The sequence below is a fragment of the Scyliorhinus torazame genome, chromosome 3 (genome assembly GCF_047496885.1).
Source record: "Scyliorhinus torazame isolate Kashiwa2021f chromosome 3, sScyTor2.1, whole genome shotgun sequence".
NCBI lineage: Eukaryota > Metazoa > Chordata > Chondrichthyes > Carcharhiniformes > Scyliorhinidae > Scyliorhinus > Scyliorhinus torazame.
In genome coordinates this window covers 197,032,398-197,050,531 of record NC_092709.1, presented here as the reverse complement: position 1 = coordinate 197,050,531, position 18,134 = coordinate 197,032,398, and the positions used below count along the sequence as shown (strand labels likewise).

The 18,134-nt window shown below is 48.2% G+C and overlaps 1 protein-coding gene across 3 annotated transcripts in view; it reads left to right on the top strand.

Moving 5' to 3' along the window:
* The window catches only part of gabra4 (gamma-aminobutyric acid type A receptor subunit alpha4), a 118,886-nt gene extending 102,229 nt beyond the window's left edge, over positions 1–16,657 (top strand). For all 3 annotated transcript variants that reach the window (XM_072496706.1, XM_072496704.1, XM_072496705.1), the window contains exon 10: positions 4,300–16,657. In XM_072496706.1, coding sequence (XP_072352807.1) covers positions 4,300–4,842 — 543 coding nt within the window. In that variant the 3' untranslated portion in view covers positions 4,843–16,657. The remainder of the gene's footprint in view (positions 1–4,299) is intronic.
* The last annotated feature ends 1,477 nt before the right edge of the window (positions 16,658–18,134 follow it).

Here is an 18,134-nt window from a genome sequence, read left to right as displayed (position 1 = left end):
TCACACAGCTTCTGATGCACATCAGGTGGAGGCAGGAACATCCCAGGGATTGGACAGTTGGAGATCTGCTGGATCCCAGGAATCAGCTGTGCCCCAGCCAGGTGCCGGGTCTCTGGACACGTTCATCCCTCTGCTGCTGGAGGTGCAAAGGCAGAGTTGCGAATTTCAGGAGGTGTTCTTAGCGACACTCCTGCATCTGCAAAGCTGAATGGATGAGTCCCAAAGTCTTCTGTCACAGGAGATGTGTTTGGCAATGTGTGTTATCCAGGCTAACACTACATGGGTGGTACCTGCAATGGGAAATCTGGGGCAGGTGGTCAGATCTGTGCAGGAGAACTCCGAAGCGTGGCGCAGTCCCTGAGGGCCATGTCTCAGGGGTTCAACTGCATGGTGCAGACAATGGCGGGCCTCCAAGACTGGCTGCATCAGATGACGTTGAGGCTTTTGGAGCTCACTCCAGCTGCCCCTTCAACCCGTGGAGTAACCAAGTGGCCCACGGAGGGAGGGGGATTCATTGGAGCACATCCGGGGGCCTTCCACCCCGGAGACCCTGGGGGTGACTAGGCAATCTGAATGAATCCCCCTTCCTGAGACTGCTTAGGTGCAGTGAGCAGAACAAGATGACATAATAATGCGATACCTGTGCCACACAAATGTAGACCGGGCCCTCCAGGTCCTGCCCGCCCCCCAGAGGACCCGCACCAAGGGCATCTCTAGCAACAGGGCATGGAAGGCAGCAGGCCGCCTCCACTGCTGATGTGCATCCTAGGAACACACCCAGACATAATGGAAGGGCTCGCAAGTGTCAGGAGTTGTAGGGACACAGCATGGCATGGGTGATGTTAGGCACAGGTAGTTGGGGTAATTATCACTTGTAATGTCTGCACATGTCCCTGAGTTAAATGTTATTGTTAACGCCTCACGTTAGTTACTCCACCCAGCATCATGGCGCTTGTCCCCATCAAGGCACAGTTCTTCTTACTGGGCCTCCTTGCCCGCAAAAATGTTCGGCCCTCAGTGAAAATAATTGATTCGCAATTATAGGTCTCAGGTATGATTTATTGAACTCTAGACCCTTGCCCCTATTCCTTCTCTCAAGCAAAGGGACAATTGAATGTAGGGCAGAATCCTTTTCAGACATGAGCCAGGGAGGCAGCAAGCTGACAGGAGTCAGACATAATCAGTAGCTGAGGAGTATCACAGACCATTCCTCACTGCGAGTCATCATCACCCTCCTGCATTGACTGGGTATCAGGCACTCAAGGACTCCCCAGCCCCATCACCCTGAAGATTCAGATCTCTCCAACATTCATCCTCTGGGCACAGAGGGGTTACGACAAACACGCAGGTCCTATTCCATAAAACAGGAGCAATGGTCTCTAGGCATGCTGCCCAAGCGCACCCTGTCCCACTTGGCCTTTATCCTCGGTATCTTCAGCAGCCTCTTTCTCGACCCCTTCCTGAATATCCTCCTCATCTGAGGACATGTGCCTCTTCTTGAGGTCTTCCTCATGAAGATCATCGTCCCACTGCAGAGCAGGTTATGTAGGGCACAGAAGCCCACCACATGTGGGAGACCCTCTGAGGGCCGTACTAGAAGGTCCCACCAGACCTGTGGAGGCAGCAGAAGCGCAGCTTCAGGAGGCCACTGCACTGCTCTTTCACTGTGAGCCTCGTTGTACTGGACCTCTGCTGCAGTCTATGGCCACCGCACTGGTATCATCATTCAGGATCTCAGGGGATATCCCTTGCCCCTACTAGCTATTCCTGCAGTCTGGGGTGACCGTTGAAAGTCCCAGGGATCTGTGACTGCCCGAGGATGTAATTATCATGTACATTCCCTGGAAAATGTGCACACATGTGCATGAATCGCATGTGGTAGTCACACACCAGCTGAACATTGAGGGAGTGGAACCCATTCCTGTGGGTGACATTGGTGCAGTCGATCGCCCCCTACACCTGTGGCAGACCAGATACATTGCCAAATCCCGTAGCCCTCTCATCCTGCTGTGCCTGGTCAAGATCGTAATAAATAAAGTCCAAATCCCTTGTGTAGAGTGCATCCATGACCCTACAGATGCTCTTATGAGCGGATGCCTGTGATATGCCTCACAGGTCACCCGTGAACCCCTGGAATGATCCTGTTGTATAAAGATTGAGAGCTGCTGTGACCTTTATGGCCTCAGGGAATGGGTGTTCTCTGCTGCCATGTGGCGCCAAGTTGGCAAGGATGTGTCACAGATGCTGCACAGTCTCTTTGGTGAGGCGGAGTCTTTTATGGTACATTTGGTCCAACAGCTCCCTGAAGGACACTCGGGTCCTGTACATCCTCAGCCTCCTTCTGCGCGTTCATGCCCCCTGCACGGGTGGTGCAGTCATCGGCCGCTATGCCTGCCCTGTGGCCCCCTAGTCTCCTGCTGCTATGTCTTCCCGGATGGCCCGTATATTGCTGCTGAAGTCTGTGTTCCTCCAGTGTTGTAATAACCAGCGTTGGAGTACCACTGGCTCCATACTGATATTGCTTGGAGACCTGTGAGAGATAGAGAGAAAGAGCCTCGATCCCTCTCTATTTAGAGCAATTAGAACATAGAACATACAGTGCAGAAGGAGGCCATTCGGCCCATTGTGTCTGCACCGACCCACTTAAGCCCTCACTTCCATCCTATCCCCATAACCCAATAACCCCATCTAACCTTTTTGGACACTAAGGGCAATTTAGCATGGCCAATCCACCTAACCTGCACGTCTTTGGACTGTGGGAGGAAACCGGAGTATCCGGAGGAAACCCACACAGACACAGGGAGAATGTGCAGACTCCGCTCAGACAGTGACCCAGCAGGGAATCGAACCTGGGACCTTGGCGCTGTGAAGCCACAGTGCTAGCCACTTGTGCTACCCTGTTTGTTGACAGCTTCTCAATGTTACCTTAAAGATAAAATTGTGATAGTTGGAAGATGGACGAGACAGTGCCACATTCTTTTCAAACCTTGAACTTTTGTACAATTTTAGGCTGGCAATCAGGAGTGGAAACAGTGGCCATTTTGCATACCTCCAACTGGCCGAGATTAGCTAGTTCAGTGCAGACTGAAGTTTGAACCTTGTAAAGTCCTGGTCTGTAACCTTCAGACTCCTACTGAACAAATTTACACATAGTTTGCATATATATTTACCATTTATAGTAATTTTCCTTCTTCCCAGTATAATCAATCCTATTATGCAACTAGTCTGCTTGCAGGCATTCAATTTGGATGACCTGGATGGGGATGATACACATGCAAAAGCAATATGAATAAATTGCTCTCAAATTTCCCTTTCCTATGGATAAACAACGCTGTTCTGCTTAGTCCTTTGTTGCTATAGCCACCTGTGGATTGGAGTTCTACTTTGTGATGTACTGATGCAAACTAATGGTTCCTGGGTAAAATACATTTGGCGGGACAATGAGCTTTGCTTCAGGGTACGAGCATCAAAATCAATATTCCCACAGCTGCTGGTCTTCAGTCTTTTAGTTTTGAAAATGGACTGAACAGATATTGGAACAGTTGGTTCTCTTGAGATTGTAGCTGGGAATCCAGATTCTCAAGTGATTAAAAAGTTCAGTTTTACCTAATGAGCGGCTGAAGAAAATTAAGCTTAGAGACATATTGGGGCGATTCTCCCAAATGGAGCCCAAGTGTTCGCGACGGAGCGCACCGGGCCCGGGTACGACCTATTCTGTCCCCCACAGCTCCAGCCTCCTTTCCCGGCACCAAATGGGCACCGCGCCCACCTGCGCATGCGCGGGGACTTCTTTAGCGCGCCGACCCCGACTCAACATGGCGTCGGTGTTCAGGGGCCGGCCGCGCAGGGAAGTAGGTCCCGGGGGGGGGGGGGAAAGAGGCCGGCCTGCCGATTGGTGGGCCCCAATCGCGGGCCAGACCCCATCGGAGGCCCCCCCGGTGAAGGAGCCCCCCTCCCCCTCCCCACAGGCCGCCCCCCCCGACCGTTCGCGCATTGTTCCCGCCGGCAGCGACCAGGGGTGAACGGCGCCGGCGGGACTCTGTCGTATCCGCGCGGCCACGGCTGGCGCTGCGCCAAACGCTCCAGCGCAAATGGCGCCGATTCTCCGCACCTCGGAGAATTGCGCGCCGGCATCGTGGCGTGGTTACGGCGATTCTCCAGCCCGGCGCGGGGCTCGGAGAATCACCCCCATTATTGTTGTTTGATTCACAAAATCAATTAAACGCAATTATTTTTAGCTAGCAATGTGAAGTTTTACTTTCTCCTATTGAAGTAATGTTCTTTTTCCTTTTCTTAAAGCACCCTGATTCAAACGGCAATTTGAGGAAGAGAATGAACTTCTTGGTGCAATCCGATATTCTTGGCAGTCAAAAAGATTACTTGCGGAATGATAGCAAGGGTGTGATACCAAGACCGTCCATAATTGGCCAGGTACCCCTCTCAACTATTGCGCCTCCTTCTTCTGTGCCAAGTCCCAGTAAATTTGGGCACACCCATGCATCCCCTACACTACCATTGATGAGAAGCACACCACCACCTCCTCCTTGCACTCCCACACTAACCTCACTGAGACCCACACCGGTTCATCAGCAATGTGGAGCAGCACTCAAACAGAACCTGCCACCTTCCAGACTATTTGGACAAACCTCAAAGCATTCTTCACCCACCACTGTTGTGTCTGCCCCAGCCCTTCCTGCAGCTCCACCTGCAAATATCGGGACCAGCAAAATTGACAAATATGCTCGCATACTTTTTCCGGTAACATTTGGAGCATTTAACATGGTCTACTGGGTAGTCTACCTCTCAAAAGACACCATGGAAAAAACGGCAGATGATTTGTAATTTTGCTGCTACAGAAAAGTTGTTTTATGCTTTAGAACAATTAATAATCCATGAAATAATGCAGGGGTTTTATTTAAGGTTTATTAATCTATTGTGTACAGAGAGCAGGGTTCTCAGTGATGGCTGATTTCAATTGAACTGTACTCACATATAGAACTACCATAGCTTATTGCTGAGGATAAGTTTGTATTGCTGTTGTTATCCTCCTCCATGGCATAATGATTTGCCGAAGGTTCAAATAAAGAATTAGCAAGTGGAATATATGAAGGTGTTCAGCAATGACAAGAAAGGAGTGGCACAAAGAATAAACACCCCGATGAACATACGTATTTAAGAAAACAAAACAGAAATACACTGCAGGTTCTTCACCGTCTGAAGGAGAAATGGTAAATTCAAGTTACCAGCAACAACCTTCTTCAGAACTGAGTTTCTGATTTCTGGTTTTGAGTCTGGACTCAAGTGAAGTTAAAGTTACTTTTAATTCTGCGGTTTGAAGATCCATTCAACAAAAGATTACATTTTCTGTGGCAGGTCAACATATTTTAACGTGCGATGTCCTCTTTTTCAGGCGGTCCACAATATAAAAAAGAAAAATAATTTACCTTTTGGTATTTTTATAGCAACTATTATTTTCAAATTATATTTTGTTTCAAGGTATGCTTGGAAACACTGACAAAATTTTAAAAAGTGAATGTGTTTCTAATCGTTGGAAAAGTGCCTATGAAGCATCAATAGAAATTGCTAAAATAAGATGAGGCCAGAACATCTTTGGTGAACCTGTGTTCACTTCCAGTGTCAGGGAAGGGACACAACCTTTGAGGACGTAAAAAACTGACAAAAGCAGAACAGATAAACCACAAGGGCAAGATAAAATTTTCATTGTATTCACACTCAACGTCAAGTCACGATGCTCCCACACTATGATGATAGGCTGCACGAGGACGTGATCATGTGACTCTCGTGTGTCCAGTGGCTTATTTTGCTGATTATATATTTCTGCACAGCCGATTCCACTTCTCTTTTTGAAATGAGAATGTTATTGGCCTGAGAAATGGACAGCATGATGATAGTGTAAGGAGATCCTGCAGACCAAAACAGGAAGCAACAAAGGTAGGAATCTTGTGCTCTCGCTGGTGGCAAGCTTGGAGACGGGTAGGGTATTTAATTAGGCGGATGGGGATGTACTGAAATCCTACTGCCTTCTTGTCTCTGCCAGAATTAACTTCTGCCTGAGGCCCTTAAGTGGCTAATTAATGACCACATAAGGGCCTCATCCTACTCTGGCTGGTATTGCCCTAGCTGCAGGTGGACCTGTTGCCATGTGGTGTACATGACAGCCGAAACCGTGTGACTAACCTGTCACCTTTTGGATATGGGGGGGGGGGTGACTTTCCTAGATCAAAGACGCTCAATGCTTGATCAAGAGACTGGGAACAGAATGTGGGGGCCCGTTGAGTGGCACACTGCTGTCCTTTCTTCTGCAGCCCTCTCAATGTGATCCTCACCCATCAAAATACATCATACCTCTCCACATTACTTACTTGTTGTCTGAGTTGCTCCGCCATCTTGGGACTCCTGGCCTGTCCTTTCAGCAGCATCTACGCCCATCACAGTGGCATTGTAGAGCACAAGAGCTGCTGGCCTCTATTTGGTTGGCAGCTCTCGGTAAGTGAGGTTTCTTCCCTGGGGTCTTAATTAGAGGAAGGCCTGCCACTGGCCTTGTCACTGCCTGATTGGCATGTAGTTTTGTGGGCCTTCTTGAAAAGAGGCAGTGTGGGTCCCTCGCTGACTCTTCAACCAGCAGGCGAGAGCACCAATTCCTGAAGAGGATTCTGCCCAAGGAAAGAGAGTTTTGCCCCTATGAAATCAAGACGGTTGTCTTACTCTCCCCTTCCTGCTCTGCCACCATTTTAACTTGGGCTTTCCACTATAGAGCTGTGTGCTCCAGAGTCAATGGGCGGGATTCTCCATCCCACTGCACCCGTTTTCCCAGCATCCAGCCAATGGGATTTCCCATTGTGGGCGCCCCCATGCCGTCGGTAAATTCCGCGGGCGTTCCAATTTGGGAGTCACCCCTGGGCCGGGGGTGGGGGAGATTGAGGGCTTTCCGTCTGAGAGGCCTTCAAGTCATCTTCAAATATTGTGTATACCTATAACAGGGACAACTACAGCCACTGCCTGTCCTGCCAAACACTTCCAGGGCAGAGACCTCTTCTTGGTTATACGCTAGTGGTCACTTTAACTGCCTTAGACTGTGAGCAGCCTCTAGCTTCACAGTTGGAGGCTATTACTAATAAGGAATTGGCCTTGTTGGTTGTGAAAGCACTTCTCAGCTCTCAAGTGCTACCGAAGGTTGTGTTTGCTGATTTTTCCTGCTGGTAGCTGCAAATCCCTGAAGGCCATGTGTTTGTTTGCTGCCACGTCTTTTCCTTCTGTGGCCTGGAGTAAGGAAAGGGAGGATGTATGAAGACCTGCTGCCAGCATTGAAAAGGAGGAGTGCTTTTTTCTCTCTTCTAGCATGCTAGCTGTCGGTATGACTTCTGGTGTGACTTTTCACTGTTGAGAGTCTACTGCCGGGAGCTGTGAGAGGAGGAGAGAGAGGCAGATAGACAAATGTGGCTGCAGCTGCCTGGAAGCTGTGTGTTTGTTTGCTGCCGCCCCTATTCTTTTGTGGCCTGGAGCAAGGAAATGGAGGATGTAAGGTGACCTGCTGCCAGCGTTGGAGAAGGGGAGCTGTTTCTCTCTTCTGGTGTGCTCTGTGTCAGTGTGATTTTTCCATTGCTGAGGAGTCCACTGCTAGAAGCTGCAGGAGAGAGAGAGAGAAGCAGACTGATCCGAACGAGCAATTTGACAAAGATGTTGAAGAAATTATTTTTCAGATTGCTGGTGACTTTATTGTATTGTTGATTGTTTTATGTTTAATGCCTGGAGGCCGTGTGTTTTTTGCTACTGCCTCTTTTGCTTCTGTGGCCTGGAGTAAGGAAAAAAAGAATGTAAGATGATCTGCCAGTGCTGGAGATGGGGAAGGGGTGCTCTTTCTCTCTTCTGGTGTGCTCTGCGACGGTGTGACTTTCTGGTGTGATTTTCCTCTGTTGAGAGTCTCCCTGTGGGTTCTATAGGAGGGGGAGAGAGAAGTGGACAGATATAAATGCAGCTGCAGCTGCCTGGAGGCGGTGTGTTAGTCTGCTGCTGCCTCTTTTGCTTCTGTGATCTGGAGCAGAAAAGGGAGCAGGTATGATGACCTGCTAACTGAGCTGGAGAAGGGGAAGGGGTGCTCTTTCTCTCTTCTGGCGTGCTCTGCGTCGGTGCGACTTTCCAGTGTGAGAGTCTACTGCTGGGAGCTGCGGGAGGAAAGATAAGACGGTTTGATCCGAACAAGCAACTCAATGAAGGTGTTGAATAAATGCTTTTGCAGATTGTTGGTGACTTTATTGTACTTGATTTCTTAATGTTTAATGTCTAGAGGCCCTGTTTTTTCCTTCTGCCTCTTTTGCTTCTGTGGCCCGGAGCGAGGAAAGGGAGGATGTAAGATGACCTTCTACCGGCACTGGAGAAGGGGAATTGGTGTATTTTCTCCAGGTATGCTCTGTGTCAGTGTGACTTTCCACTGTTGAGGGTCTACTGCTGAGCTGTGGGAGTGGAGAAGAGGTGTGGATTGGTTTGAACGAGCAACCTGCTGAAGGTGTTGAAATGCTTTTGCAGATTGTTGGTGACGTTATTGTATTATTAACTGCTTAATGTTTAATGCCTGGAAGCCGTGTTTTTGTTTGCTGCCGACTCTTTTGCTTTTGTGGCCTGGAGTGAGGAAGGTACCAGTGCTGGAGAAGGGGAAAGTGTGCTCTTTCTCTTTTATGGCATGCTCTATGTCTGTGTGACTTTCTGGTGTGACTTTCCACTGTTGGGAGTATGCTGCTAGGAGCTGCAGGAGGGGGACAGAGAGGCGGCTTGATCCAAATGAGCAACTTGATGAAGGTATTGTAGAAATGTTTTTGCAGATTGTGGGTGACTTTATGGTACCGTTGACTGTTAATGTTTGAAGTGTGATTGTTTTTCTTTGTATAAATGTACTGTTGTAGTTTTCTGTTTGTACCGATATTCTGTCGCAAAAAGATTGTGTGTGTATGGCACGGTACCATTTCCGGTTATTAGCTAATGTGATACGTGGACTGTTCAGTAGTTTGTTTCATCTTTTTTTATCAAGGTACTGTTGACTGTTTAATAAACAACATATTCTCAAGTGCATTCCCGTGGGTACACATGCCATGGCCGGGATTTTCCAAAATCTCGGCTAAGTGTTGACGCCGGCGTATACACCGGAGTGTTTCACGCCGGTGTCAACAGGCTTCTTGGCCCAGTGATTCAGTGGCTCACAGTGGGTCTGCACGGCGCCGGAGTGCTCCATGCTGCTCTGGCGCAGATACACGGCCCTGCACTGCCAGCGGGGGTCCGTGCATGCGCGCGCTGGCCGTTTCCGCACAGGCGCATGCGTGTGGTGGCCGTTTCCGCGCTGGCGCTACGCAACATGGCGCAGCGACACAGTGGGCCCGCGTGGAAGAAGGTAGCACCCCCCCGATCGCATGTTTGCAAACCGATCGGTAGTTGCCGATCACGGGCCTGGCCGTCGTGGAGGTCCCCCCTGGAGTCTGATGCCCCCCGCCCCCACCAGGACGGCCACCGCGGGTCCAAGCCTCCCGCCGGATGGTACCATGTGTGAACCACGCCGGGGGAAGTTGGCCGGTAGGCCGCGGAGAATCTTTCAACAGCCCCTTACCGGTCGCCGGAGAATCTCGTCCCGCCGTCGGAGTGGCAGGAATTTCCGGCGTCAACGGTGATTCTACGACCCGGCACAGGCTCGGAGAACCCTGGCCCATATCTCAGAAATGGAGAATCCAGCCCATTGTGAGCCGCATGCTTGATGAATCAAGGGGGCCTATGGCAGGGGGCATGTGTGGGCATGAAGGGGTTGGGCTGGTGAGTGCCAGTGAGTGATGAGCAACAAGCACGATGTTTTGATGTGGGGAAGAAGCGAGGTGACAGCCAATGATTTGTGGGGTGGTGGAGGGGGTTGGAAATATGAGGGGTGGCAGGCAGAACTGATGCCAGGAGAGAGGTGGTAACTTTCCCTTGCAGCTCAGTGGAGGTCGTTGGTCTTCTTCTGACATTGGACAACAGTTCTCATGGTCATGCTGTCCAACTGACAGACGCTGCCGCTGTCTCCCATGTGGCATTGTTGACCCTGATGCTTGCCCTCTGACTCCCTTGGGGGGACAGGATGCCCTGTCTCACCTCCACAATATCCAGAAACCTGGCCAGATCGTGATTGCCAAAGCGAGGAGCAGGTCTGTGCGCTGACATGCATGTGCATTGACTGGGAGTGAGTGCTCAGGGAGTGTTTAAAAGTAGTTCCCCCTTGCTAGCGATGAGAAGCTGAGGCGCAATCTCGCCAACGCGACTGTCAAGAAACACCCCGCTAATCGCACCCAAAATGGCACTTAGAAATGTTTCAGTTAAATTCCGTCCTCTATTTCTCTCTCCATAGATGTGGCCAGACCTGCTGAGTTTTTCCATCATTTTCTGTTTTTATTTTAAATTCTTGATGCTCAGATTTATTCTTTGATTTGCCTTTGTGTTCTCATCAATTACAATGTGAGACTTCCTACAGTTGGGGTCCAGTACCCAATGCAAAACTGAAGATGGATTCTGACTAATGCTTTTTACAATAGCAATGAATTTCTTCAAATTTATACTTTTTTCTTCTATTAGCAGGAACTTATTTGCCATTTTTACTGCAGCTAATCACTGAGCTGATGGTTTTGTAGGTTGTACATAGATACATAGAAGATAGGAGCAGGAGGAGGCCTTTTGGCCCTTCGGGCCTGCTCCGCCATTCATCACGATCATGGCCGATCATCCAACTCAATAGCCTAATCCTGCTTTCTCCCCATAACTGTTGATCCCATTCTCCCCAGGTGCTACATCCAGCCGCCTCTTGAATACATTCAAAGTTTTAGCATCAACTACTATTGATGAACTATTATAACATCTCGCTATCTGTTTAGATCACATTGCTGATCAGCATCTGTGGAGAGAAACGTGGAATGGGGGGTGGATTTTCTGCCCCCATTTGCATCGAGTGGGATCAGTGACAGGAACGGAAAATCTCGTGAGATGTCCAAATTTGGTTTCATGGTGACGTAAAATTTGGGCAGCACGGTAGCCTTGTGGATAGCACAATTGCTTCACAGCTCCAGGGTCCCAGGTTCGATTCCGGCTTGGGTCACTGTCTGTGCGGAGTCTGCACATCCTCCCCGTGTGTGCGTGGGTTTCCTCCGGGTGCTCCGGTTTCCTCCCACAGTCCAAAGATGTGCAGGTTAGGTGGATTGGCCATGATAAATTGCCCTTAGTGTCCAAAATTGCCCTTAGTGTTGGGTGGGGTTACTGGGTATGGGGATAGGGTGGCGGTGTTGACCTTGGGTAGGGTGCTCTTTCTAAGAGCCGGTGCAGACTCGAAGGGCCGAATGGCCTCCTTCTGCACTGTAAATTCTATGTAAAAAGCATGATACGAGTATCCCCGTCCCCTCACTAATGATGTAATGAGATTTCCAATGTTCAATATTGCCTACCTAGTTTCCATACATTTACATATAATTATCAAGCCTCTTTCCCGGTATCATTCTCCCCCTCCTCCCCCCCGGTATGAAAGTCCATTAATGAGGCATGAGGGCAGACTGGAGTGAATTACCACTTGTCTCCCAACATGTGCACCTGGCGGGCAGACCTCCCAGAGGAGCACAAGTGAGTTCATTGTTCAGAGAGAAGAGGGTACTGATGTGTTATCTATGTTGGTTTAACGTTGACTGCAACTGGATGCAGTGAGACTAGAAACAGGCTTCCGACACAGGAGATGATCCAACACTGTTTTATTGAACCTGCTGGTTGCTGTACATAATCTGCTGTGGGTTGATACTCTATTAATCTAAACTGACAACCTCTGACTGGCTTGACCAGACTAGCTCTCTGTCACATGGAGACGGTGCTCACGGCCTTGTGCACTCTAACTATCTCTGTAGCTGTATCCTGTGAGAAGAGGGCGAGTCTTAATGCCTTGTGTGTTTTATAGTGGTAGTGTCCTGTCTGGTGATTGGTTGTTCTGTGTCGTGTCTGTTCATTGGTTATCCTGTGTGTCAATCACTGCCTGTTTGCATCTCATTATATACATGAGTGGATATTATGACAGCTACTACCCGGGCACTGCCCATTGGCACTGCCCTGTGATACTTACCACTGGCACTGCCCAGGTAGTGCCATGGGGCAGTTCCTGGGTAATGGGTGGGTAGGTTGTGTCTTTGTGTGTGGGGGGTATTCCATATGTACTTTTGGGCACTTTGGTCGCCTTTAGAAATGGTGCCCCAATCTTCAAAAAACTAAGTTGCTGCCTTCAGCGTGACCTCGCAGGTCCCACCCCACTAATTCTTTTACACTATGTGGTGAATATTGGAGAAATCCGCCATTGGTGCCAGTGGCTTCAACACCGCTTTTCCCACCAGCTATCGGTCTTTGCTAATATTTGGGAAAATTCCACACATGGGGTTGGATTCTCTGATTTTGCTGCTATGTCCGGAGGAAGCGTCTGTTCTTCCGACAAAAATGTTGCCGGCGCCCCCTCACCGATGCTCCGCCGGTGGGGGGCTAGCAGCCACGTCATGTAAAGCCCCCGGCTTCACCTGCCGCACGTGGACCTGGCCTGCCAGATATGTCTTGTTATGCTCTAGGTGTAGCATAAGCGGCTTCCTTGTGGTGCACTTGACAAAGGAAGGTTCAGACGTGGAGATAACTTCAGCACGTTTATTAAACTATTTACACTTCTCCTACTTGGATTCGCCACTACTGTTAATCCTTCTGTAGCTACTCAGACTGACTAACCAGTCTGCTACAATCCATGTGGTGGGTGTAATATTGAATCAACTCTGTGTCTCGACTCACTGACAGTCTCCACTGGAAAGAGGAAGATTATGTGTGTTGTGTCCTTTATATATGGGTTGGTGTAATACCCTCCTGTGGCCGTGTCACCTCTGTGTGTATCGTGAATGCCCATTGGTCGTGTCATATCTACCTGTTCTAATGGTTGAGTGTCTGTGTGTCATGTCTCTGGTGCTCCCTCTAGTGTCTAGCTAGTCTACATGTATTTACATTAACCCCTTATGTCTTTACAGTGATGCATATCACCACAGATAGTGCCCCCCTCGCCATCCCTGAACCACCCCTGCGGTTCCCCCAAGCCCCGTCGAAGACCCCCCTGCCAGCGGATCGGCTCCCTCCATACCCCGACTGTGGTGACGCTGGACACAGTCCGTAGCCACCACGCGAGGTCCCCGAAAGCTGAGAAGACACGCGACCGACGCCGTCAGGAAGTCAGCCCATCGGGGGTGGACCGTCAGGGAGGGCCTCAGGTGACATCCTGAGGCCGTCCCAATGGCGTGCAACCTACTCAGTGATTACGCCATTTTTGATGGGGCGAAGCACTGAAAAACGACACTGCCCCCGATTTCAGTGTAAAACCGGATTCTCCGGCCAATCGCCAAACACGATTTCGGCGCCGGCAATCGGAGAATCCAGCTCACGGTGTTTTAGACCTGAAATGCTGCCTGACCTGCTGAGTATTTCCAGCAGTTTTGATTTTATTTTAGATTTCCAGCATCTGCAGTATTTTGCTTTTGTATTAGCAGATGTTTATTTTAATTTGTAATCCCTTTTTATAAACATTTACATTGAACTATGCTTTGCAATGTGACTTCTGCCTGTAATATGTTCATTAACATGAAACTGGAAGATTGGTCAGAGACAGAGATACATATATGTTTGTGGTGTGCATATGTTCTGCAGCATGAAAGTGATGTCACCAAGCTGCAAAAAGTGTAAGATATATGTTTTATTGTCTTTAAGGTATTGTTAGTGTTTTGTCCCCCATCTCGATTTGTCTTTGATGTGATGATGTTGCCTATTATACTTTGCCTCTGCATTTACCTGTCTGTTTGTGCACCCTGAGCTGCTTATTATCAGCCAAGGCCAAATTATTATTATTTTGTTCTATGTTTAATAATTTCAACCAAAACTGCTCCCATCACTTTCTCTTCCACTATAGTATCATAATGTCAGTTCTCCAATGATTCTATCTTTACAAAACATTTCATAACATTTTGACAAATGTCTCTTCATATCAGTCCTTTTATCAGCTCATTTCAGTGATCCTTGAACTACTTTAAAAGCAATTCATAGAATCATAAAATCCACACAGTGCAGAAGGAGCCATTTGGCCCATCGAGTCTGCACTGACACTCTGAAAGAGCGTCCTACCTCGGCCCACTCCCCTGCCCCATCCCCGTAACTCCACCCTACCTTTGGACACTAAGGGGCAATTTAGCATGGCTAATCCACCAAATTTGTACATCGTTGGATTGTCAGAGGAAACTGGAGCACCCGGAGAAAACCCACACAGACACAGGGAGAATGCACAAACTCAGATAGTCATCTAAGGCCGGAATTGAACCCGTTTCCCTGGCGCTGTGAGGCACCAGTTCTAACCACTGTGTTTTATTATTCACTTTTACTTCTTAGTCAACAATAATCAATTGATCATCAAGGTCGTAATCTCTTTACAGCAATTCGAATTTTGAACATGTTAGATTCTATCAGCCATTTTGAACTATTTGACCATCTCATGCAATTATTATGTTTGAGTGTGTTTTCATTAAATCGAATTGTTATGTAGCAAAGTCACCACCCCAAATGAAAAAGAGCATCTGCTGAGATAATTGATAAACTTGGAGATAAAAGATAGCAGTACGTTCGAACTCAAGGATACCAATATATTTATCTATTATGACCAGTCTATATATAAATGGGTAAGTACGTTGATAACACTGGCACTTAAGGATTAGAGGGTACAATATCTTTTTGATAAACATTAGAAGAGTAAACTAAAGATTATGGGCGTCATTCTCCGACCCCCCGCCGGGTCGGAGAATGGCCGTTGGCCGCCGTGAATCCCGCCCCCGCCCCCGCCGAAGTCTCCGCTCCCGGAGATTGGGCGGGGGCGGGAATCCGGCCGCGCCGGTTGGCGGGACCCCCCGCTGGATTCTCGGCCCGGATGGGCTGAAGTCCCGCCCAGGAATTGCCTGTCCCGCCGACGTAAATCAAACCTGGTATTTACCGGCGGGACCAGGCGGCGTGGGCGGGCTCCGGGGTCCTGGGGGGGGGCGCGGGGCGATCTGACCCCGGGGGGTGCCCCCACGGTGGCCTGGCCCGCGATCGGGGCCCACCGATCCGCGGGCGGGCCTGTGCCGTGGGGACACTCTTTCCCTTCCGCCTCCGCTACGGCCTCCACCATGGCGGAGGCGGAAGAGACTCTCCCCACTGTGCATGCGCGGGAAACTGACAGCGGTCGCTGACGCTCCCGCGCATGCGCTGGGAAACTGACAGCGGCCGCTGACGCTCCTGCGCATGCGCCGCATTTCCGCGCCAGCTGGCGGGGCAACAAACGCCATTTCCGCCAGCTGGCGGGGCGGAAATCCCTCCGGCGTCGGCCTAGCCCCTCAATGTTGGTGCTAGGCCGCCAAAGATGCGGAGACTTCCGCACCTTTTTGCCGGCGCGATGCCCGTCTGATTTGCGCCGGCTTTGGCGCCAGTCGGCGGGCATCCCGCCGTTGGGGGAGAATTTCGCCCATTAAATCACTATGATTGATTTTTTTCCCAGCTTTCACATTCCAAATGGAATAAAGGAATGGTATTTCCAGTTCACAGTATCACCTCTTACAGTGAGCATATATTGGTGCTCTATTACCAGTTTATGACCTAAACATTGGTCCATGTTTGTTTTCTGTTGGAATCACTAGGTTTTGCAAAAATAAAGAAAGTAACTGATGGAACAGCAGGAAATAATCTGTGAAAGATTTTGGAGGAATTTTGTCAAACTTTAGGATTACAAATATCTGATGTTAATATCAGAAGCTACAAATAGACTTTAGGGTAATAAAGAAACCTAAAACCATGTTTGGAATCACATGGAACATTTTACTGTTTCCTATGTGTTGTATGTCCCCTGATGAATGCATTGCTCTGTTGCAAAGTTCTGTGCTAAGTTAGGTTGTGCTACTGATTGACGTCTTGTGTAACTGTGGCATTTGATTGTACATATAATATATAAATATTTTAAATAAATATATTAGTAAATGCAAATATATCTATCATTACCGATCACTTTATAGATGATTTTCATGGTGAATCTCTGCAAGTTAACTCACTTGATTTCAGTCATTAAAGGACTATTTTCTGTAATCTTTTTCACATTCCTTCTATTGAGAATCCAAAGTTTTCATATTTGTGAAATAAATGTGTGCCTCACTGTTATCTACCTTCTAATGAAGCCCCTGCAAAAAATAGAAACTATTGTATGAATAAAGTATTAAAAAATGCTTGTTGTTACAGCATTTAACTATGCCAGGCCCTTTTATTTTATTTGATTGGATGTAAAATTACACTTTGTCGACTTTGTATTACATCAATTACAGGTTAAACAGCCACAATGGAAGAGAATGTAATGTTAACATGCACATTTTAACACTTTAAATGTATTTTCTGAAAGCGATACCGAATAAATGTGCCGGTTGACAAGCATATCATGTACTTGAAAAGTGCAGGCCCGAGACCAATGTTATTTTGTAAGCAAAAAACTTCACGCATTATTCATGTTGTTTCAATTTTGGGGTTTGACTTAAAATATCAATGGATTATTAAAGCAATATTCATATCTAGTGAATTTCTCAATGTCAGTGTGAATGTTGTTAAAGTTATCATGATTTTGGAGGGCTAACCAGACATCTGGCAAAAATGAACTTTGAGCTGTAGTGGAATCTTTATGGTGTATATCTTTTTCAGTCACTTAACAATTCTTAAATGGTTTCTTTTTTAAAAATGGTGCAAAGTAGATCAGAATATTGTTGGATAAAGTTATTGCTATCTTACTGGAGGAACTATAAACATGTAAATCTTGTTTTCTCAAATCATGGGTAAAAGAAATATGTCATATTTCAGATCTGCGCATTGAAAAAAGGGAGAGGTTTCTCTCTTGCTCTTGAACATTAAATAATTCCCTGTGCAGGTCATATAGAGGAAGATTGGATGGGGAGGATAAAGCACTTACAATGCAGCATACTCAAGTTTGCATATATTAATTGAGATGGGTGGAATGGTCTTTGTTACTGGTGTTCTATTCTCCTTACCCAAGTGCAAAAGAGGAAAAAACAATCAGAAGTAAACTGGTATCAGTACAATACCATCAAGGATATAGTAAGAAGTCTTACAACACCAGGTTAAAGTCCAACAGGTTTGTTTCGATATCACTAACTTTCGGAGCTCTGCTTCCTCAGGTGAATGAAGAGGTATGTTCCAGAAACATATATATAGACAAATTCAAAGATGCTTGGAATGCGAGCATTAGCAGGTGATTAAATCTTTACAGATCCAGAGATGGGGTAACCCCAGGTGAAAGAGGTGTGAATTGTGTCAAGCCAGGACAGTTGGTTGGATTTTGCAGGCCAGATGGTGGGGGATGAATGTAATGCGACATGCATCCCAGGTCCTGGTTGAGGCCGCACTCATGTGTGCGGAACTTGGCTATAAGTTTCTGCTCACCGATTCTGTGTTGTCGCGCGTCCTGAAGGCCGCCTTGGAGAACGCTTACCCGGAGATCAGAGGCTGAATGCCCTTGACTGCTGAAGTGTTCCCCGACTGGAAGGGAACATTCCTGCCTGGTGATTGTCGCGCGATGTCCGTTCATTCGTTGTCGCAGTGTCTGCATGGTCTCGCCAATGTACCACGCTTCGGGACATCCTTTCCTGCAGCATATGAGGTAGACAACGTTGGCCGAGTCGCACGAGTATGTACCACGTACCTCGTGGGTGGTGTTCTCACGTGTAATGGTGGTATCCACCATTGGTGGTATCCACACGTGAGAACACCACCCACCAGGTACGCGGTACATACTCGTGCGACTCGGCCAACGTTGGCTACCTCATATGCTGCAGGAAAGGATGTCCCGAAGCGTGGTACTTTGGCGAGACCATGCAGACGCTGCGACAACGAATGAACGGACATTGCGCGACAATCACCAGGCAGGAATGTTCCCTTCCAATCGGGGAACACTTCAACAGTCAAGGGCATTCAGCCTCTGATCTCCGGGTAAGCGTTCTCCAAGGCGGCTTTCAGGACGCGCGACAACGCAGAATCGCCGAGCA